General features: G+C 38.5%; 1 protein-coding gene across 1 annotated transcript; it reads right to left on the bottom strand.

Annotated features, from left to right (window-relative positions):
• Positions 1-16290: 16290 nt before the first annotated feature.
• Positions 16291-23948, bottom strand: LOC124695262. The gene is made up of 6 exons (XM_047228127.1): positions 23898-23948; positions 23381-23782; positions 21786-23270; positions 21211-21378; positions 16884-17168; positions 16291-16803 (listed from the first exon to the last, which is right to left on the bottom strand). The coding sequence occupies exons 1-6, from the start codon at positions 23946-23948 to the stop codon at positions 16291-16293; spliced, it is 2904 nt and encodes a 967-aa protein (XP_047084083.1).
• Between the last annotated feature and the right edge of the window lie 265 nt (positions 23949-24213).

Genomic DNA, 24213 nt, shown 5'->3' with positions numbered 1-24213 from the left:
TTTTGCATCATGCATTCACTTTTTTACCTCTGAATTATGTTTTCACTTTTGATTTTTTAATGTTCATTCTCATATCGTTTACTTTTGGTTTTGTCGTTTATCGACATATCGTTCATTAACGTATAGTTCACATTTTAACTTTTCGCTATTTTTTCTATTCACTGGCCTCTCGTTCTTATCTTTTTTAGGATATTTTTTTGTTTATTGTGCATTTGACTTTCGCTCACTTTATACTCCTCATCTTCAATTAGATTTTTCAATTGTTCATTCAATTCTCTTGAGTGTTGTTTTTTTTGTTCATTCAGTTCTGTTGACTTCTTACTTTCTATCGTTCATTAAGACATTGTTCACTTCTTGACTTCTATTCATTTTCTAACAATTTTTTTTTAACGTTCATTGATTTATGTCCATTTAAAAAAAAAATTGTTCATGGAAAATCGTCCACTTTTTGATTTTTTATTTTCGTTGAGTGAATTTCGCTTATTCTATTTGTTTATCATTCATTGTTATTAACATATCGTTCGATTCGAATTTTGGCACTGCTCATTCAGTTCTGTTTTGTTCTTTTTAGATTTTTTATAGTTTTAATTAACATATCGTACATTGACTTATGAATTTTTATCGTTTATCGAAATTTCAATTATTTTTCGTTCACTTTATCCGCATTATGTTCAAATTTCACTTATTTTTTATCGTGCATTTGAGTTATGTATTCACTTCTGAATTTTTAATGTTCATTCCCATATCGTTTACTTTTGACTTTTTCTCCTTTTACTTTTGAATTTTTGTATCATGCATTCACTTTTTTACCTTTGATTTATGTTTTCACTTCTGACTTTTTAATGTTCATTCTCATATCGTTTACTTTTGTTTTTTATCGTTTATCGACATATCGTTCATTAACGTATCGTTCACATTTCAACTTTTCCCTATTTTTTGTGTTCATTTGCTCTCGTTCTTATTTTTTTAGGATATTTTTTTGTTTATTGTGTATTTTACTTTCACTCAATTTTTACTCCTTTTTTGTTCACTTAGATTTTTAGATCTGACTTTTTTTTATGTTTCTCATTTCATTTTCACTTTGTCTTTTTATCATTTTTTCACATATCGTACAATTTTGACTTTCTATCGTTCATTAACATATCGTTCACTTTTCAAATTTTCGCTTTTTTCCGTTCATCGTGCATTGACTTTTCGCTCACTTTCTACTCCTTCTTTATCCTTTACTTAGATTTTATTTATTGACATATCGTTTAATTCGACTTTTTTATCGTTTCTTTCGGTTTTTGTTGACTTCTTACTTTTTATCGTTCTTTTATCACATCATTCACTTTATACTCCTTCTTATCGTTCACTTTAGATTCTTATATCGTTCATTCAATTATCTTGAGTGTTGTTTTTTTTTCGTTCATTCATTTCTGTTGACTTCTTAATTTTTATCGTTCATCGAGACATCGTTCACTTCTTGACTCCTATTCATTTCTAACATATTTTTTTAACCTTCATTGATTTATGTCCATTTTTTAAAATTCAATTGTTCATGGAACATCGTCCATTTATTTATTTATTATTTTTGTTTAGTGAATTTCTCTTATTCTAATTTTTTATCGTTCATTGTTATTAACATATCGTTCACTTCTACTTTTGGCACTATTCATTCAGTTCTGTTTTTGCTCTTTTACCTTTTTATTGTTTTAACTAAGGTATCGTACATTAACTTATGATTTTTTATCGTTTATCGAAGTTCTGTTCAAATTTCACTTTTTGTTATCGTGCATTTAACTTATGTTTGATTTCTGACTTTTATTGTTCATTCTTATATTCTTTACTTTGAGTTTTTATCGTTCAGTTTGAATTTTTATTGTTGATTCTAACTTTTTATTGTTTCCATTTTTCCGTCCAATTCTTTTTTATTGTCCACTTTGACTTTTCGCTATTTTTTTTGTTTATCGACATTGAATTTTCGCTCACTTTATCCACATTATGATCAAATTTCACTTTTATTTTATCATGCATTTGAGTTATATTTTTCACTTCTTAGTTTTTAATGTTCATTCACATATCGTTTACTTTTTTACCTCTGACTTATGTTATCACTTTGACTTTTCGCTATTATCTTTTTTCGTTTATCGTACATTGAATTTTCGCTCACTTTATCCACATTATGTTCAAATTTCACTTTTTTATCGTACATTTGACTTATGTTTTCACTTGTGACTTTGTAATGTTCATTCTCATATCGTTTACTTTGATTTTTTATCATTCAGTTTGACTTTTTATCGTCCATTTTGACTTTTTATTGTTTCCATTTTTTCATCCAATTCTTTTTATATTGTCCACTTTGAACTTTTCGCTATTATTTTTTCATTTATCGTACATTGACTTTTCGCTCACTTCATCCACATTATGTTCAAATTTCACTTTTTATTTTATCGTGCATTTGAGTTATGTTTTTCATTTCTGACTTTTTAATGTTCATTCCCATATCGTTTACCATTTTTTACCTCTGACTTATCTTTTCACTTCTGAAATTTTAATGTTCATTCTCATATCCTTCACTTTGAGTTTTTAATCCTTTTAGTCTAACTTATTATTGTTTCCATTTTCTTCCTTCCAATTTTCTAATTCTTTTTAATGTTCACTATGACTTTTTTATCGTTCATTTATTTATGTCCATTTTTAAATAATTTAATTGTTCATGGAACATCATCCACTTTTTATTTTTTTTATTTTTGTTCACTGAATTTTCGCTTATTCTAATTTTTTTGTCGTTCATTGTTATTAACATATCGTTCACTTCGACTCATTCATTGTTATTAATACATCGTATTAACACATCGTTCACTTTGACTTTTGGCACTATTCATTCAGTTCTGTTTTGTTCTTTTACCCTTTTATTATTTTAATATCCATATCGTACATTCACTTATGAATTTTTATCGTTTATCGAAATTCTGTTCAAATTTCACTTTTTTTATCGTACATTTGACTTATGTTTTCACTTATGACTTTTTAATGTCCATTCTAATATCGTTTACTTTGACTTTTTTATCGTCCAGTTTGACTTTTATCGTCCAGTCGGAATTTTTATCGTTCATTCTGACTTTTTATTGTTTCCATTTTCCATCCGATTCTTTTTTATTGTTCACCGTGAACTTTTCGCTATTATTGTTTCGTTTATCGTACATTGACTTTTCGCTCACTTCATCCACATTATGTTCAAATTTGACTTTTTATTTTATCGTGCATTTGAGTTATGTTTTTCACTTCTAAATTTTTAATGTTCATTTCCATATCCTTTACTTTTTTTTACCTCTGTGGACTTATGTTTTCACTTCTGACTTTTTAATGTTCATTCTCATATCGTTCACTTTGACTTTTTAATCGTTTTAGTCTGACTAATTATTGTTTCCATTTTTCTTCCGTCCAATTTTCCGATTCTTTAATATCCACTTTGACTTTTTATCGTTCATTGACATATCGTTTACCTCTGTTTTTTTATCGTTTATCGTTCAATTTTACTTTGGTATCGTTTACTTTCTATCGTTTATCGTTTAATCTTAATTTTCTCTATTATTTGTTCGTTTTCCAATCGTTCTTATCTATTTTGAGGACATCTTTCGTTTATTGTGCATTTGACTTTCCTTCAGTTTCTATTCCTTTTTCATTACTTGGATTTTTTGATAGAAAAATGTCTTCACTAAATATCGCATTGACTTTTCGCTCACTTTTCTACTGCTTCTTTATCCTTCTTTTTGATAGAAAACTATCCTCACTAATTTTATTTATTTATTGACACATTGTTCAATTCAACTTTTTTATCGTTTCATTCGGTTTTGTTGACTTTCTTACTTTTTATCATTCTTTTCTCATATTGTTAATTTTTTTACTTTCGCTCACTTATACTCCTCCTTATTGTTCAATTAGATTTTTCTATCATTCATTCAATTCTCTTGAGTGTTTACTTTTTTTCGTTAATTCAATTATGTTGACTTCGTACTTTTTATCGTTCATCGAGACATTGTTCACTTCTTGACTTCTATTCATTTCTAACATATTTTTTTAACGTTCATTCATTTATGTCCATTTTTATAAAATTAATTGTTCATGGAAGATTGTCCACTTTTTTTTTGATTTTTGTTTAGTGAATTTCGCTTAATTCTATTTTTTTATCGTTCATTGTTATTAACATATCGTTCACTTTGACTTTTAGCACTGCTCATTCAGTTCTTTTACATTTCTATTGTCTTAATTAACATATCGTACATCAGTTTTGCGATCAAAACAAATGAACAAACGAACTAACCATCACAAGCGAACGAACCAGCGAGCGAATGAACGAACGAACCAGCGAACGAACCGAACGAGGCAGTAAATGGGCCAGGCCCATAAGAGCGTCGCGCGTCGAAAGTGTACGTGCGCCAGCGCTAACGGGGGCAGAGAGCGCATAATAGGAGCTCCCCGTATCCTTTGGAGTACTTGGTATTTTCTTTATCCGTGAAGTGTTGCGTGCTCGTAGAACAGAGAACTTTGCCATACCGGGGGGCATCCCCCCGACAGCAATAGACCGGTAACACGTTCGTACACAGAAATTGGCCGAGCTCTCCAATGTCCAGGACTAGAAATCTTCACTGAAACGTCCGATGGGTATATCTTGAATGGAATACACGTCTCAGGGGATAAAGAGCTCCTAAAGCTTTTCAGTATTCCAGCTATCCTCTTGATCGACCATTAATTTACCGACCATCGCAACCATAGCCCGTGGAGCATGGGCTAACGCCTTTTTGTTATAGTTGCTAGGGATCAAAGGATCGTCCCACACCCGAATTGTTGAACAATCATCTGGCTGTTTGATCAGGCCATCTGTCAGTGTCTCTCTACCAAATAAGATCGCATTCGAAATGTGAGATGCATTCCTCTTCTTCCTCGCCTCCATAAAGTCATAGTTTGGGAAGTATTTACCTTTCAACACTTGTGCACACAATGATTCCGGTTTAGTTAGCAGTCTCCAGCCTTGTTTGGCCAGCATAGCTTCATTAAATAGCTGGAAATCTCTAATGCCGAGTCCACCATGACACTTTGGTATGGCAATATCTTGTCATTTCCTCCAATGTATCTTCGGCTTCTTCTCATCTCCTCCCATAAAAACCTAGCAACAATAATAGTGATCTTTTTTGCAAAGCTTCTTGCACAATTTGAACAGCTCGTTGAGTACATGGGGATAGCTTGGCAAATCGCTTTCACTAGTGTCTCTCTAGCAACACTGCTTAAAGTTTTCGGTGACCACCCTTTAACTAGTTTCCTGATCCTTGTGATGATATGTTCACACTCGTCATCCATAGACCTGCCTAGGGCTGTAGGAAGCCATAGGTATTTCTCAAATTTCACTTATGTCGAAATTTTAGAAGCTGCATGTACCACTATCTTCTGATCATCTGAACAATTTCCGCTAAAGAAAATAGCCGATTTGTTTTTGTTGACTAGCTGACCCGAACCTTTAAGGTACGTCTCCAAAATTGCATGCATACGGGTATCGCCCATTGCCGATGCTTGTGTGAACACCAAGCAGTCGTCAGCAAAGAGGAGGTGGGACACCCACAGTGCATGAATCCCCACTCGAATACCCTTCGATAAGAACTGTTGTCCACAAAATTTCAGCATCGAGCTCAGGCCTTTGCCGCATAATAGAAAAAGGTAGGGGGACAAAGGATTTCCCTGCCTAATACCTCTGCTAGGCTTAAATATATCCGAAAGCATTCCATTTGTTTTCACTGAGAAGGAAACCGACTCCACACACTTCATAATCAAATTTATCCAGTGATCTGTGAAACCCAACTTTGACATAATGGCTCTCAAGTAACTCCACTCGACTCTATCATACGCCTTTGCCATGTAAGTTAGATGGCGCATGCTCCAGTCTTCCCCTTTTTCCTCTTTAGATAATGAATATTTTCATATGCCGTAATAACATTGTCTGTGATCAACCTTCCCGGGACAAAAGCACTCTACTCTTCCGATATAATCTCATCCAAAATAAGCCTTAGTCTCAATGCCAACACCTTTGACATCATCTTATAGAGCACATTACAAAGTGCAATTGGCCTATATTGGGCAAAGTCCTGTGGCTGCTTTACTTTTGGAATACACACAATAATTGTGTTATTCACCACCTCTGGCATGTCCCCTCCATTCAAAAAGTTGCTTACTGCCGCGCACACATCCTCCTTAATCAGCGACCAATGTTTAATATAAAAAAAACCCGCTGTAAAGACATCTGGCCCCGGTGATTTGTTGGGATGCATCATGAACAGGGCATTCTCAATTTCCACATCCGTGAGTGGTGCATCAAGCCAATCATTCATCTGGGTATTTACTTTCGTCTGGACAAACTTTTCGTCTGGACAAACTGAGTGATCACCTCCGGTGTTGTGTGATCTTGAGCAGTGAAAAGTCTCGTAAAAAACGAGATCGCCAAATCTTCTACTTCCGCCTGAGATGAAGCATAAGAGCCATCGTCTTTTTGAATTGCTTTTAATCATGTTTGTATGTGCTCTCTCTCTCTCTCTCTCTCTTGCTCTGGCATGGAAAACTTCCTATCCCCCTCCTTTAACCATTGTATGCGTGAACATTGTTTCATCATTGCATCCTCCCTTGCCAGAAGATCGGAGATTTTCTTCATAAGATCACATTCCTCTCTTGTCGGCCCCGAGCTTAGAGAGTCTGGCCGTATTTTTTCCAGCTTATCTCTCACAACTTTGAGTTGTTTTCTTACTGAACCGAATTCCTCTCTACTCCAACTTTGCAGTGATCTTTGCATCTGTCCCAAAGAACCATGTAATTCCTCCATATTCTGGGCTCCTGTCACCCAACTCCTCTCCACTAGTGGACTGTAATGGTCGTGTTTCGTCCACATGTTCTCAAAACAGAATGGTTTCGTGCCACTATCATCTTGTAACCACTCGTATTTATTGATTTTGACCAGCAGAGCACAGTGGTCTGAATGTGACGAACCATTGAGCTATCAAATTTCTCCAGAAATTTGTCATCTCTCAAACCCCTATCCAACCGAACCTTGATGTTGTTCGGTTCCTGTTGTTTGTTGTTCCGGGTATAAGGCATGTCAATGAACCCTAGATCCAAAAAATCTACAATCATCTACCGCATTCCTGAATCTTTCCATCATCCGCTGCACACACAACCATGGATTGTCAAATTCTCCACGAAAAAATCTCATCAATTCCCAGCTTCTAGATCTTCTTGTTTAAATCCCCATGAATCTCCATTCCACATCTCCCAATGCATCATTGGAGATCAAAACGTCAATGTGTGAGCTACTAAATGAATTTAAGCTCACCATTGAACAGTACTAAGCCTCCGCTCAGAACCTAACTTTTCACGCCAAAAGCATGATCAAAGCCCAATCTCCACCTCAAATCTTGCGCTCTCTTTTGAGAGAGTTTGGTGTCCGAGAGAAAGACCAACTAAGGACAATGCAGCTCCACCAAGCTGCGCACTTCTTGAACTGTCTCAGGCTGCTCGCACCCTCGACAGTTCAAACTTAATAGATTCCTTGGAGGCCGGCCGTCTAGGCGTCTATATTATCTGTATTATCGAGAGTACCGAAACTTGTAGAGCTAAATTCATACAGTCACCGATCTTAGAGATATGACACGTATCTTTATCTTCTAGTAAGAAAGTAAGATTTTTCTTCCTAAATTTCATCCCTTTTACCTTTGCCCAGGTTTATGCATCAAAATTACATATGTTGCCACCGCCTAAACCAAATATGTCATCGCGACCATAGTTCGTTTGGTCGCTCACCCGTCGCGCGCTTGTCGGTTTGACTAGCCCATGGTAACGATCGCGCTGACCTAGTCAAGTGAAAATGGTTGTTCTGGCTTTGTGCTAGGCACGTCGGGTCAGTCATTTCTAGCTGTGGGTCAGAGGATGTGCCGGCGGCCACATCGCCCAATTATTAACCAGAAAGATCCATTCCGTACGATTCAATATAGGATGGAACGAATTATCCCTATGGCTCAACACCTTAACGTACACCTATCTTGAGTCGATAGTCCCACCTCGCTCCCATATAAAGTGTCCAGCCGGTTTATAGTGTTGGTGTACCGTCAGGGAGTATGGCCCCTTGTTCATGGTCCCCCCCTTCATCGTAGGTATAGCGAGTTGTTGCTAGGAAGGAGGCTTCGAGATTGATCTTTGTATTCCCCTTGTAAGGAATTGCAAATAATTTAATAAAGAAGAAAGTTGTGTGCATCCTTTGGATGCAGAGGCTGGGGCTATGCTCCTTGATCGAAAAAATATGCGCAAGTTTTCTAGGTTGTAACAAGCCCACAAAAAACAGCAGCATCATGGTATGGTCTAAGATCTAATGTGAGAGCGGGATTAAAAGAGGAATTGCAGGCTTGTGCGGCATGAGGAAGGAAAACAAATTAAAGAGGGAAGAAGTAAAGGTATGAGAAAGTGAATTAAAATGAGAAATTGCAGAAAAAATGTACGCTTGTGGTGACAAGAAAGAAATGGCAGCTCGGGGTGATCCCGCTGGTGGTGACGAGAAAAAAAAAGGTAGGGGTGAATCACCCACTCTTCAGATCGGAGGTGTGAATAATGAACCTGTCGGCAGAGGGATCCTATCTCATGGCCGCGGCGATTGGAGGAAACATATTGGATTTGTGGCGTGGGATGAGAGGAGAGGATGGGGCACGGGGTCGTGGTGTCGCTGGATTTGCGGCAGGACGAGGCTCCAATAAGGGAAGAGAAGAGGGGGACGAGAGGTGGCTTTTTTCTATCATCAGCGATGGAGAATATGGGGCGGGCTGCTGCTACTCATGGCACTCTCTCCATTCCAAAAAAAAAAGCTTTCAAATCTAGAAGAAGTTGAACGATTCTTTTTTGGAACGGAGGGAATACTTGATTTTATTTGCAACATATATGATGTCATATTCATGCTTTATATTGAGTTTGGGGGAATTACCAATGATCCCCTTAATTTTGGTTATAACTCTGCAGGACAGGAAAACTCTGTTTTGTGCATTTTCTTACTTTCAGGGACCTAAACGAAGTCAAATTGAGCTAGAATTCCAGGATGTTAATATCTCATCAAGAGAAGCATCTGGAGCACTTGGACCTCACGAGATGGGCTAGGAAGCCCAAAAGAGGGCATGTGGCGTGCCCAGTAAGGGAGGGTGCGCCACCCTAGCTCTTTTGCTCCTCGGTCGTCCGTTTCGCTTGATTGATCTTTCGCTCACCGTATTCATTTGACCTAAAAAACCCTATATATACAACATCCAGGGCTTCTTCGAGGGAGTGCCGTAAAAACACAGAAACATAGAAGCATAGGCAGAACCAGCGAAGATTGGAGGGGGAAATTCCGTTGGAGCCACCGCCTGAGAGATCTCTACCTTCTCCAACATCTTCACCATCGTCATCATGATGAGGGGGCAGTCCACCTCTGGAATGTGGGTTTGTGGCAGTAGCATGATCTATTTATCTCTTGTTCTTCATAGATCTAGTACCATATGAGCTGCCCAACATGATTATGGTCATATATGCAATTCCTATGTGGTGGATCTTTACTCTATGATATTGATATATGAGGTTGCAATATATTATTGTAGGATGTATTGATAGATGCATATCATGTACCCGTTCTTAAGTGATTGTTCTGATTCAATTTGTATGTAAGAACATGTGTGGGGAGAAGTGTGTATTAGATGGAGTAGCATGGTTGTAGTGATTGAATAGTGACAACAAATTCATGATCTGCTTTGGTTTTTACCTTTATTGTTCGGCCACACCAGAGATAAAGTGAATGCATGTGTGATGCCCACAAGTATAGGGGATCGCTGAAATCTTCTATGGAAAATATTACCCAAATTTATAGTTTGACTCAAGAGGAACACAAGAATACCAATAAGATTTTAGCAATTGGGACGTCACTCTCAACTACACATGTATATCAATAAACTCACAAAGCAAGTGGTGATTTTATAGCAGTTGATTCAAAGCAGTAAAAACAGACAGTAAATAAAAGCAGCAGATTTCTAGTTTTCACCGGAAGTAGTAGTATGTAACTTTCAGTGGCTAAAAGCGTATGCATGGGGTAGCAATGGGGTGTTGTGTGAATGATATTGATCATATAATGTAATCCAACTAGCATAGCATCCATCTCTAATTTATTTGTGTGTAGGTGTGTGCTCCAAATATATCTATGCATACTAACAAAGAGAATTTTCATAACATCTAGTATCCTGCTTGCCCATTTTATCGGGGCCAACTTCGAACTACAAGAAATTAAGGTATACCCTTTTGAATATACCGTAAAAAAATATTAAGATTCATGAACACACATAATCCTTGAACTATCACATATTCCCCTTGTTTTCCCTATTTGTCACCTTAGGGATTCGCAGGGTCAACATAATAATAAGTAATACACCTTGCAAATAGATACTAACCTCATTTATATGATAAATCAATATAGTTTCAGTACTGAAATCATGTCACTCGGGCCCTAGTAACAAGCATTAAACATAGCAAAGGTGTACCAACACTCATACAAGAATATCCTCAAGACAAACACCTCAAATCTCGATACATATGGATGATTACATGATCAATCTCATCCAAAACCCATCTACCTCTTATACCTACAGGGGACTAGTCACTCATGGTGAAGGAGAGTGAGCCCATGGGTGTTGGTGATGATGTTGGTGGCAGTGATGATGAAGAAGCTCTCGAAATCCCTCTCTCCGGGGTGGAGAGTAGGATCAATCTAACCCCGAAATGAAGATCGTGTTATCGTCGGTGCCCTATTTCGCCTTTTGGGCCTCGTGTCTCACCTCTCGTGTTCCAAATCTCTAGACCCTATATTTTGATGAAAAATTCCCCAGGTTTTTCCTCGATTTTATTTCCTGCGAAAACTGACAGAAACAATACTTTGCTAAAAACAGCGTCAAATTCAACAGTTTTATCCAAGTATGGTGAAATTCCGGAGCTAATCTTTGAGCAAAGTGCTTGTAAAAGTAGATACACTTGAGATGTATCAATGTGCTATAGTTATCATGTGACAATTCTGGTAATGTGTTTGTTCAAGGTAGCATGTTTGATATTCAAACATCATGTCAAAATACTTAAGGCTATAATTTGTTGATTATTAATTTAAGATTGCTTGGAGTTTTCCCTTTCTTGAGGAGTATAAGAGAGATGTGTTGCGTCATCTCTATATTCGGACATAATGCACATATGAATGCTTATCAAACACATGTTGAAGTTCCACCAATATTATGTCACTTATGAATTGTTTGCGTCCATTACAACTTAAAAGAGATTAGACAAGTGAACCCATTAACACCGGTCCATTTTAAATCATTAAAAACACATTTCCAACACTATTATCACACTTTACATTTACCATTATTTATTAACCTGAAATACCAAAAATACTTTCTTCGCATACACACACAAAACCCAAAAACCATTAGCTTTTATTGCTTTTTATTTAGTTTTCTTAGGTTGTTTACTTTAATTAATTTTTCTTTAAGTTATCCTTATATTTTTTATTACTAATACGAAACCTTGTGCTTGAAAACCACACGTAAGAGTTAGGGACACAATGCAAGAACTATATTTTGCAGGTTGTTAGAAGAGGAGAAGAAGAATTCAACTTCTAGGCCAATTCCTCGAGTGTTTGATATAAATCCTCGAGTCACCCTTGCGGAGAAAAGATGCTTGTTACAACACTTTGCACTTGGAGTCCCAACGAGTTGGTACACACAGAGTTGTTGCGATCACTCAAGTAATTTTCTGCTACTCTGTTACTGAAGTTAAATGATGCTACTGAAATTTCTAGAGAAAAGTTTATTTGAATTGTAAATTTTAGAGAAAAAGAGATAAGTTGTTGCTACTTTTTATTTTCCGACACTGAATTTTGCTGTTGTTTTTACTCAAATTTATCTGAATTTATTTGACTTGCTATTTATTTCTCATACAAGTGGACAACTCTTTGTTTGGATTGTGAGTAGGTTAAGACTCCAAAAATCATGCAAATTTTTGTTGGAGATATGCCCGAGAGGCAATAATAAAGTGATTGTTATTATATCTTCATGTTTATGATAGATGTTTATATCTCATGCTATAATTGCATTAACAGGAAACATTAATGCATGTGTGTTTTGTAAACAAACCAAGAGTCCCTAGTAGGCCGCTAGTTTAACTAGATTGTTGATTAATTGATGATCAAGGTTTCCTGATTATGAACGTTGGATGTTGTTAATAACAAGATCATATCATTAGGAGAATTGATGGACACACACCCATAGTAAGTGTAGCAATAAGATCAAGTCATTGAAGTTCATTTTGTTGTAGCTATCAAATGCATTGTAACCTAAATCTTTCGACCATGAGATCATGTTAATCACTAACACCAGAGGAATACTTCGATGACATCAAACACCACTTCATAACTAGGTGGTTATAACGGTGGCATTGGGTACTCTGAAAGTGGCAGTTGAAGCTCAGGGATCAAGAGTGGGATTTGTCCATCCAAATGACGGATAAATATTCTCTGGGCTCTCTCGGTGAAATGATATCTAATTAGCTTGCAAGCATGTGACGGGGTCACAAGAGATATCACATCACGGTACGAGTAAAGAGCACTTATCAGGAACAGGATTGAACTAGATATAGTGATACCGATGATTGAATCTCGGATAAGTGAAATATCGCGTGACAAAGGGGATCGGTAACGAATGCACATGGTTATCTCGATCACGAAGTCATCGTTGAATATGTAGGATCCATTATGGATCTCCAGGTCCCGCTATTGGTTATTGGTCGGAGAGGTGTCTCGATCATGTCTGCATCATTCACGAACCTTAGGGTGACACACTTAAGGGTTGATGTCGTTTAAGTAGATATGGAATATGGTATGGAGCTCAAATGTTGTTCAGAGTCTCGGATGGGATCCAGGATACCACGAGGAGGTTCGGAATGGTCCGGAGAATAAGATTCATATATAAGAAGTCATTTTTCGGGGTTCGGAAAAAGTTCGGTGTTTTGACCGAAGCTTCTAGAAGGTTCTAGAAACACCGGAAGGGTTCGGAATATTATGGAAGGTTCCGGAAGTGTCCGGGACGACCCGGGCTGTCTAAGGAAGTCCGGAGGGTTCCATAATAGGTGTATCCACGTTTTCCTTAACGGTTAAAGAGTTTCCCCTAAGGCAAATTCGGATTTGACAAAAGAGTCCTAAATCTAGTAGGTTTCGGCTAACAGAAACCTACCGGAACTCTCTCAAACTTTGGGGGCAGGTCTTGGACGATCCAAGAACCTTTTACACCTATAAAAGGAGGGCAAGGGGAGCCCCAAGGGTATCACAAGTGGCAGCCCAAGCCCCCTCTCCCCAAACCCTAGCCGCCCCCTTCCTCATCCTCCCTCTTGCATGGCTACGGTGAAGCCCTGCAGGATTTCTCCATCACCACCGCCACCACGCCGTCATGTTGTCGGGATCTAGAGGAGGATCTACTACTTCCGCTTCCCGCTGGAACGGGGATAAGGACGTCTTCATCACCACCATACGTGTGACCGAGTGCGGAGGTGATGCCCGATCGTGGCACCGACGATACCTTCTACTCGCTCCTGAGAGCGGCAAGTGATCGACTACATCAACCATGAGTACAACCTCGTTAATTCTTAGCGATCTTCGAGGGTACGTTGATCCCATATCGTTGCTACCATCTAGTAGATTAGATCTTGGCTCTTTGTTCGTTCTTGCGGTAGGAATTTTTTTGTTTTCTATGCTACGAATCCCAAAAAATTTAGTGAAGATACTACACTACAGATTGACCCCAGATATAAGTGTTCATGATTTTTCTCTCTCTTAGGAAACCTCACCAACCATATGTTTTAACAATTCTGCCAACATTTCAAATTAAAGGTTTAGCAATCAAATACAAACAAAACGATTGTTGAAATAGAAAACATTCAAGTTTCAGGGAGACTACCGTGGTAATGTTGGATTGTTGGTTCTAATATGAAAATAGCAAGTATTACCGAATCAAGGAGACTAGATAGTATTTATGTAAACTAGAAAATATTAACGAAGTAAACCTGTAGCAACGCACTGCTATTTTTTTGTAGCAGTTAATAAATACGGCGTATCATTTATCTAGCTCGCGAGCCTAGGGTACAACATTGTATTTGCTATCGCGGCGCTTCGTGTACCTCATATGTCAGCCACATACCATTCAGATGGAATAATTTCGAATAATAAAAAATAACTGCGCTAAAATGTGAAACTGCAAAATAGATAATGTTTCCCTCCAACCCCTACTCCGGCGCGTCGAAGCTGCCAATGACGGGACTGCAGCGGCATGCTCGTGTGTCCCTATGTATCCGAACCTAGCAAGCCAGACACCCGTGTTGCTCTGCTGGATTGTCTACCCGCGATTTCCCAGAAGATTCACTCCGCTATTGAGGCGGCTGGTTCCGGGTTTTCCTCCACTTCCCGGTGGCAGGCGGACCCTTGCATGGATGACCATGTACCCTTGGTTTCCACGGGAATGACATAAATAGAAAATTCTTATATATGAACATGGTTGGCGTATTGAATTGTAGGAAGTAGTTTATACTTGTCTTAAGAAGGTAGTATATCGTTGAACAAACACAAAATAAGAAGCATAATTATCATTTGCACAAGATAAATCAAATGTGTCATTTGCACATGATTCCAATGATCTCAAGTCCAGATAAAAGGTTACCTCGTATCTCATCAATTATGTCCTACACTAGCTGAGCCAGATAATTGATGTTTTTAATACAATATATGCCAATGTATTCTGTGGGCTCCTTCAAGGTTCATGTTACTATTTTCATCCACATTAATGTGTATGATAATTTCTGTCAGCGGGCAAGGATTCTAATAACATGCAAAATGCCTAACTAATTAACAAATGGTATGCAGACTTAAAGATGAAGGAGGATTTGGAGTTTTTAATGTTAGATTGCAGAATGAGACACTGTGAATGAAGAACCTTCATAAATTATAGTATAATTATTATGATATTCCATGGGTCCACCTGATTTGGCATTACTACAATGATATAACTGCACCACATGTTTTAAATCGTAAATGATCATTCCGTACAGTTGACCTATAGAGAGGATTCACCACATGTTTAGTTGAAAGTGTCAAATTTGTCCTCCTTTGGAAATATATATGGAATGGTACAATTAGAGAAGATATGTGTCCTCATCTCCCCTCATTTGCAAAAAGCGAAAATATAACTATTGATAAGGCAAGCAACATATATATAGCAGGTGAAAACATATACGAAATGTTCCATCTCCCACTATCAGTTGTTGCCCATGATGAATTACATGATCTCCAGGAGGAAATACATATTATAAGCATTAATGATGGCATGATAAATGTAATTTATTGGGGGGGGGGGGGTATTTCTATACCAGAAAGTTTTATGGAGCTATGATTGGTCAACACGACACACCTCAACCATTTATGAGTATATGAAAAGAATTCAATCTACCTAGAGAAAATATCTTTCTTCGCTATTACTTCAATGAAGATTGAACACCAAGGATTGTTGCCGGGATGCGCTTACCGTTGCACGAGGCATGCTTGCTGATGGGGCCTGTTTTTGGGTATGCTTGCTACTCGGGCTTGACACGAGCTCAAATTCTCGATAGGATGTTCTTGCCGCCGCGTTGGTGCCAGAGATCAATCAGATGTGATCTATTGCTGCCTTCAGTTGGATGGAATCGATCATGTGGAGCAGAGGAGATAGATTCGATCGACCCCGGATTCGATCGACATTGAAATTACTGGCGCCTTATATTTTGGGACCAGAGGAGTATTATGTTGACACATGTACGGTAAGAATAACTTGAGAGCCGTGGCAACGCATGGACATTCAGCTAGTTTTAAATAATATGGTTTATATTGCCGAACAGAAGGAGTAAAATTCCACATAAATTGACCCATGTCTTTGGCAAAGCATGAAGTATTTCGTCTCGCAAAATAACATTACACATATTCCACAATAGTATTTTACAAGGGAAAGAATTTTTTTGCAAGTAACTGATTCAAGGAAACTACACAAACTCATAGGTAGCACCAAATATCTTCTTTTATGGAGGTTGTGAAAGACCATGACGCAGATCACCAAGCTTTTCAATAATAGAACCTTCGACTTGACTTCATCCCGTAATAAAATTTACCGGAAGAGCATTAATGCTTACTAATTTTTCACTTGGATGCACCTATTTCATGGGTGGATATTCAGACAATCCTTGAAATGTTTCCCACGAGAGCATATGCGATAGAATATCTATATCCCTACGCAAGTTGGCCACCATCGTCTGAATATCCCTTACCAGTCTTGTGTTACCGTGGCAAATATTTTGTAGCCTTTCAATTAACACTTCTTTCTTGTAATTGGGATTAGTAACCTCATGGATGATTTTGACAGCCTTGAAACGGACAATAATATCCGTCATTACCTCTTTGGATTCATTAGATCCATCCCTCACAATGAACACTTTTCCATCGAGCTTCTCCTTGTGCTCGGCAGAGTCGTTGACACTTGGCAAAGCTCCTGAATTTGCTGGGGCATCTTTGCTGGTGAACGCATTCAACCATTTTACATCAATCGTGAATAACTTGGAGAAGTTGGCATAGTCCTCTTCGCTAACCATGTCAACCTTGTCCACATACACTATGAAATTCCTCACCGCACCAGCGTATAGGGCACCAACAAAGATAGCTGCCTCTTTCTTTGCAATAGCAGATACGAATTTTCCAGAATTAACGGTGGATAAAGCTACTTCATTGGAGGAATTGCTGCACAAAATACCAACTTCTGTAGTACGGTGAGTGTGGAGGTGATTTTGTTGATACATGCCTTGAAGGCACATGTGACCTGATTCAGGTGATCATCGATGATGGCATAGATGCCATCGCTGGAGCTATTGGCAATGTAGTGCATGGCCCTAATGTTGTGTGGGCCACACTCACGGAAGCCGAAAGCATGCATAGTGTATTTTGATGTCAGAGTTTCTTGGCGGACGAAGTCACCATTGCTGTCGGAGATGACGATGATGAAGCCGATATGGTCCTTTTTTCGGTGGGCATCCAATAGCTACACATACAAACATTAATTAGTTGTCTTATTTTCTAAATCATAATTGTATCTTAATTCTTAACTATATATTTAATTTGCAAATGTCATTTTTTTTACTCTGATCGATAAAGTATCACTTTATACTACTTGGATTCATGCCCCTATACCCATCTCCAAGGGATTTTCGGCTTGTTACATTAATTTTTCTTTCTTTTATGCATTGTCATTCGAATATGTCAGCTATGTGCTACAGATCGGATTACTGTTAGTTGAACATGCCATACCAAAATGAAAATTTTCTTATACATTCATCCAGGTTTACTAAACACATTTATACACAAATTACTAAAGACTTTTATAGAGACATTTTCCAAAATACGCTTATTTATTTGTCTCTTTGAAAAAATTGTAGGTATAACATGGACACACTCTGCTAACAAGGCTTCATAATGTGTTAAACATAGAGACACTAGTTGAGAGAAAACTATAAGGAATGCATTTTTCATTCTAAAGACAATATTTGAGGCATTTCCAAATTTTTAGAGAAAAATATGTCAGAGCATTCGACTTCATTAATTGTCTTTACATTTTTATCAAAAGAAACAATTCGAGTCATTTTGTAAGTCCTTAAAGGCATTTGCTGATAGTATCGGTTTATACTACTTGGATTCATGGGCCTATACCCGCCTCCAAGGGATTTTTTTTTTGGCTTGCTTAGATTCAATCTTTCTTTTTATGCATTGTTAGTCGAATATGTCAACTATGTGCTACAGATGGCATAACTTATCATTTTAACATGTCAGACCAAAATGAAAATTTACTTATACATTCATCCAAGTTTACTGAACATTTGTATGACAAATTATTAAAGCCTTCCATATAGACATTTTCCTAAAGCCGCTTCTTTATTTGTCTCTTTAGAATTTTTGTAGACCTTTGCATAATATGGACACACTCTCGTAAGGCGCTTCACAATGTGTGAAACATAGAGACACTAGTTTAGACAAATGTATAAGGAATGCTATTTTCATTCTGAAGACAATATTTGAGGCATTTCCAAATTTTCAGAGAAAATGTGTAGGGTATTCGACTTCATGAATTGTCTTTACATTTTTCAAAATACACAATTCAAGTTATTTTCTAATCCTTAAGGACATTTTCTAATAGTTTCCTTTTATACTACTTGAATTCATGGGCCGATAGCCATCTCCAAGGGAGTTTTTTTTAGCGTGCTTACACTTATCTTTACTTTTGCATAGTCATTCGAATATGTCAACTATGTGCTACAGATGTCAGACCAAGATGAAAATTTGCGTATACATTCATCCATGTTTACTAAACATTTATATGAAAAATTACTAAAGCCTTTCATAGATTCATTTTTCCTAAACGTTTTTAGTTGTCTCTTTAGAATTAGACATTTGCATAATATGGACACACTCTGGTAAGATGCTTCAGATTGTGTGAAACATTGAGACATTAGTTGAGACAAATGTATGACGAATGTAATTTTCATTCTAAAGACAATATTTAAGGCATTTCCAAATTTTAAGATAAAAATATGTAGGGGTATTCAACTTCATGAATTGTCATTACATTTTATCAAAACACACAATTCGAGCTATTTTCTCGTCCTTTAAGATATTTGTTAATTGTTTGAGTCATGTTGCGTAATCCTTGTGAAAAATTCATTGTTAGAATAAGTAGGTAGCTGTGTGAGGTTGAGATGCTTGTAAATATCATCACATCGCCTCATTTGCAAAATGTGAAAATATATATGGATTGGTGCAGTTAGATAAGATAAGTATCCCCACCTCCCCTCATTTGCGAAGTGTGAAAATATAATTGTGGAGAACGCATGGAACATATATAGCAGATGTAAACATATATGAAATGTTCCATCTCCCACTATCAACCGTTGCACATGAGAAACTGCATGATCTCCAGGAGGAAATATATACTATAAACATTAACGATGGTCACGATGAATGGAATTTCGTGTGGGGGTTTCATATTTATATACCAAAAAGGTTTATGGAGCTATGATTGGTCAACACAACACACCTCAACCATTCTGAGTATATGGAAAGAATATAATTAATCTACCCAGACAAAAAAAAACTCCCGCTAACTATTACTTCAATGAAGATTGAACACCAAGGATCTCATGAATATCAAGACTATGTTTGCGGAGTATTCTGACTGAATTCTACGCGGCTCCTGTCTAGAGGAGACCAGTCTTCATTTATTTTTTGAATGCAACTTTCACCAAAGCTTTTGGCAAGTAATAATTGATTTAAAATGGAACACATACTATGCTATTCATAGTATGATCCGAGAGGCCAATCAATTTCTTGATGAAGATCTTGATCATTGGCTGACGTGGCTTATGGGATCAAAGTAATAATGCTATATTCAATGAAAAATGCCATCTGCCCCCAGATTCTTAGCTCGATTCATGTCATTTCTCTCATTGAAGATGCATAGAGCTAAGCCAAGCCTGAAAGAACGCATGCAATCACGGCTACACACTCTATGATTTTTTAACAAATAAAACAATAGCTATGTAAATATTTTGTCTGATTTATAATATAGAAAATGACACAGCAGAGAGTTTTCCTAGTGTAGTTGTGTCAAAAAAAATACAATACCAAGTGAACAACTTACTTTTCTATGGGGATAAAAAACAAAATAAAAGATATGCTAGTGAGCGATTTTTTTATATCGCAAGGAGAAATTCACTGTAACAAAAAACATGACTAAGGTGAACAAAAGTTTTATTTCTGGTGAATAAATTTAACAAGAACACATTCTACAATGATTAAGTTCCAAAAAATATAGTGAAAAACAACAAATATGTTTGTCCACGTTGAACAAAATTTAACTAAACCATATATTTATGTGAATAATGAAGTCTTCTGGAGCAGACGCTAAAAGTATGTTGATCGTGGTTGTTTTTTTGCAGAAAAGCATAGACATCTTGGCGGCATATAAATTAAATATAAAGTGCAATAAAATTACTTTTGTGCCACGGGCAAGAGTCTCACAATGTTTCTTTATAATTGCATTTTTTGCGAATGTATACTTGCATTATTTGACTGTATTAAAACATGTTTAATAAAATATACCCGGACTAAACAAGTAAAATACAGAAGGAAATATAAATCATGTAAGTACAAAAGAAAGCCTGAATGAATTCTACGATTGCCATCTCCGCGTGAAAGAACAGAAGCAACAATAAAGAATGAAACTAAATTGTACGAAATAAAGGCTGCAAAAAAAGACATCTTTGGTTTCACCCAAGTTTACTAATGTAAACCTTATGTTTCGTTGGATCCCACATATCAAAGAAAACAATGTACCATGGCAACATTCCCTTATGAAAATATGTGAAAGATTTTGAGCGCCTCGTCCTAGAAAATGTTGGAAAATACATGCGGCAGACATATATAATAATATTATATATAAAAGCTGACCATTTTTGCCTCACTCTCATTCATTTGGTTACTGTTGATGCACATGAATAGTACCATATGAAAATTGCTACATGAACACTACTTGAAAAAAATAACACCATCTCTTAACTTTTTTAACCTAGCAAAATACTACTACCTTCTTCTACGTTATCTTTGAAAATATATGGTTTAATTTCAAGTCTTTTCATTCAACTTTCAGCACTATGTATATTTTTTCTATCAATAAAAATTGTTATTTGAAAAAAGAAATGTGTCGGACCGCTGGGGCAGACCCCGACCCAAACAAATGCGCACTGAAAACTGGCCTTTTTCGTGTCCATGGTCCGACGCAAACGGACCAAAACGGTCACTTTCTGTGTTCGAAATGCGTCGGCCCGCTGGAGGTGCCCTTAGCACCTTTTTGGGAAAAGAAGTTACCTTAGCATCCATAGTTTGGCTAACGGTGCAAATCAAGTGAAATACAATCATTACACAGTACGTCGAGAAAGAATCTGTTGGGACAGGTTTGGTCACTATTTATGGGTTGTTTTTCTTAACTGAATTAAAAAAAACTTTTCAAAAGCGAAAGTGTTCGTCTGACGTACCTTCTCAGCATCCTTCAATGCCTCCCACAGCTTGGTGCCATCATCGGTAACAACATCACTTCCTGAGGGCACGGGACTGGGGATGAGCGCGGGCGGGTTGGTGGGGGCAATGCCGAGGCAGTTCGTTATGAACTTGATGAATTTACTGTGGTCTCTCCCGTGTGATGTCTACATGAGATAATGTCAATCAAACACGCATTGTTAACATCGATCACATTTGGAGAGGCAAAAAGTTGCGCCTGTTTTGCACCATGCCAGCAACCGATCAACCCTATGTTTTTACTAGCTTCTTTCTCAAGGAATAAAAAGAAGTAAGCAACTTTTAAAAAGCAGTTCTTTAGCAGGCAAAAAATTAGTTATATAAGGACTCTAAAGAAAGGGTAGCATGTGTCGTTGGAGTCTTTTTTTTTCCACGTAATGTGACCTTCTCAAGTATACATCAATAAATTATTTGTTACATAAAATTCTTGATAAGATTTCCTATCCCATTTTCTAGATTAACTCTTTTGAAAAAGAAAAGTTGCAGATAGAACAAAATGTTCTGGTAGATATAATTAGATGGCTAGTATATATACCTGCGTGGCGCTAGGGACAGTGTAAGGCGCGGCCGGGGCTGGTTTCTTGACCACGATAGACTTCAACTTGATGGAGGTCTCCCTCCGGCCTTGTTTAGACATGTCCATGAACCGAGCTGCAGGTTGGGTGGTGCCGGTTTGGACGGGTATTATGGCGATGCGGTCCTGGTGGCCAAGCTTGTCCATGATGACCTCCATGGCCTTGATGAGCAGCTCCCGCTTCTTCTTAGTTTTCTTCTCCGTGTCGAGCAGGGCGACCACATCAACTGGTGCACGCTTCGCCTTGGCCAGCCCCACCTCTGGCGCCATGACCTGCACCAGCACCGGGAGGCCTTTCTTGTGCCTTGGGATATCATCGACATTTGCAGTTATCCTCAGCCGCAGAAGAGGATCATCTTCAGTGTCTAGCTTGTCCATGAAGAGTGGTGGCAGAGGAAGTTGCCACCACTGGTGTGACTTCCACGATAGTAGGTACTCAGGCCACATGTAGTTATTATACAGCCTCGTCTCCATCTCTTGCATCTCCAAGGAGAGACTGGATATTAGCTCTCCCGCCGCCAAACCGCATCTCGAATTCTTGAGTGTGATCCATCCTTTTCTCAGCTTGTCTGCCGCGCCGCGGAGCTTTTCCCAATCAGTTTTGTTCTCAAGGATTATCTCACCGAGGACCTCTTTTATCTCCAGATTTTTTTTCCCGTCCTCATCGTCACCTTCATTGTATTTCTCTAGTTTGGTCCACCGGTCGCGCTGCTTTACAGCGGCGGCCCGGAGCTGATCCCAGTCTGGTGTATTCTCTTCAATGATTTCATGGATGATTCTAACAGCCTCTAACCGGACGATCTCAGCAGCCACCTCCTTGGATCCGGGCATGTCCTTTGAGACGGTGACCACCTCCACCTCCTCGCCCAGCACTTCCCCGATGCCGTTTTGGCCTTTGGGGAAGTTTGTTGTTGTCCGCGCCTGGGACGCTCTCGGATTCTGGTAGTACTTGGCAGAAACTTTGAGCACCTTGGACAAATCTATGCATTCGTCGTTCCTAAGGTTGCCGGTGTAGAGGAGGAAGACGAAGTTGGTCGGCACGTCAGGGAGGTGAGCCCGGGGCCAGATGGTACCATTCTTCTTGTTGTCGGAGATGGAGTAGCTGATGCGGGGGGAGCCGATTAATCCAGATAGATGCACCTTCTCTTCGCACCTAAGCTGGATCTCTATTGGCATGACGGCTACGGCGGAGGTGATCCTGTCGATGGTGGCAGCGAAGGCTTGAGTGATCCGGCCGAGCTCGTCGTCCAAGATAGCGTAACTGCAATCCCGGCTGCTGGCAATGGTGTGAATGGTCCATGCATTGTGCGCGCCGCGGAAGCCGAAGGCGTGGACACTGAGGAACCTCGAGGTAAGGAGGGAGTTTATGTCATCCTCGCTGTTGGAAATGACGACGATATAACCAGCGCGCTTCTTCTTATCCTCGTATGTCCGACCATTGAAAATCTGCAAACGCGTACACAGGAAGCTTGGCTTTGAGTACAATCATTAAGCAAGAATGGAAAATATGATGCATATACGTAGCCAGGTAGGGATCGAGGCTCAAATTTACATACCGATTCGGCGGATTCCAGATCTATCACTAGCGAGGTGTCGGTTTGGATGCTTTCCGGTTTATATTTTTCAAATACAGCTTTGGCATTTTTTTCGGACATCGGCAATAAGCTTGGCATGAAGGGTACGACAGCCAGACAGTCCTTGGTGTCGAGCTTCCCAGTGACGATCTCCAGGGCCACTTTGAGCAGTTCCTGCCACTTCTCCGGCACATTGCGGCCTTTGCGGACATGGAGGACGACGACAAGGTCGACGGGCTCCCGCTGCGCTTCCATTCCGGAAGGCGCCGTGATGCTCACCATCACTGGGATGCAGTCCTTCCCCGTCTGGCGTTGGCTCTCCGGCAACTCGGCATCAGTCTTCGCATAGGCTTTCAGCTGTAGCTTCTTTGCAGACGACGGGCCCTGCATTTCGGGAGCAATTAATAGTTCAGCTTCTGCTTAAGTTCTTCCGTATACGAAACAAAACCAGTGGATATAAGCTATCACTTATGAACACCAAAGAGGTCGATCGGTTTACCTGATTTGTTCCTCTTTCCAGATGGGGGAAAGGCACCCCGTGCTCATCCATCTGGTCGCCGATGAGAGTATCCAAGTAAACTAACACAAGCAGATAAAATTGTGTGTTCTTGTCTTGTGTGCAACTGATAAAATCAGGGATGTTGTAGCTTTTGTTTAGAAGGTTATGCTATCTTGTGGCGAGCACTACGTTACCTTTAAGCATTGCCCTACTGGCCCTGTCGTCTTTGATTCTCAGAATCAGTGCTTCATCCATAAGACAAGGCAAGGGATCGAATATTTGCTCCCCAAATTATTTTATCAAAGAAAAAAAGATT

Source organism: Lolium rigidum, chromosome 3, assembly GCF_022539505.1.
Source record: "Lolium rigidum isolate FL_2022 chromosome 3, APGP_CSIRO_Lrig_0.1, whole genome shotgun sequence".
Classification (NCBI taxonomy): Eukaryota; Viridiplantae; Streptophyta; class Magnoliopsida; order Poales; family Poaceae; genus Lolium; species Lolium rigidum.
The sequence above is the reverse complement of the archived record's forward strand: the minus strand, read 5'-3'. Positions and strand labels throughout refer to the sequence as shown.

What these genes read in the sequence shown, in the direction of transcription:
- LOC124695262 (XM_047228127.1), bottom strand. Translation starts at nt 23,948, where the DNA reads ATGGATGAGCACGGGGTGCCTTTCCCCCATCTGGAAAGAGGAACAAAT. An exon ending in TGGAAAGAGGAACAAATCAG is followed by an intron (nt 23,783 to 23,897) that starts GTAAACCGATCG and finishes CCCGAAATGCAG; the next exon opens with GGCCCGTCGTCTGCAAAGAA. An exon ending in CTGTCCCTAGCGCCACGCAG is followed by an intron (nt 21,379 to 21,785) that starts GTATATATACTA and finishes TATCTCATGTAG; the next exon opens with ACATCACACGGGAGAGACCA.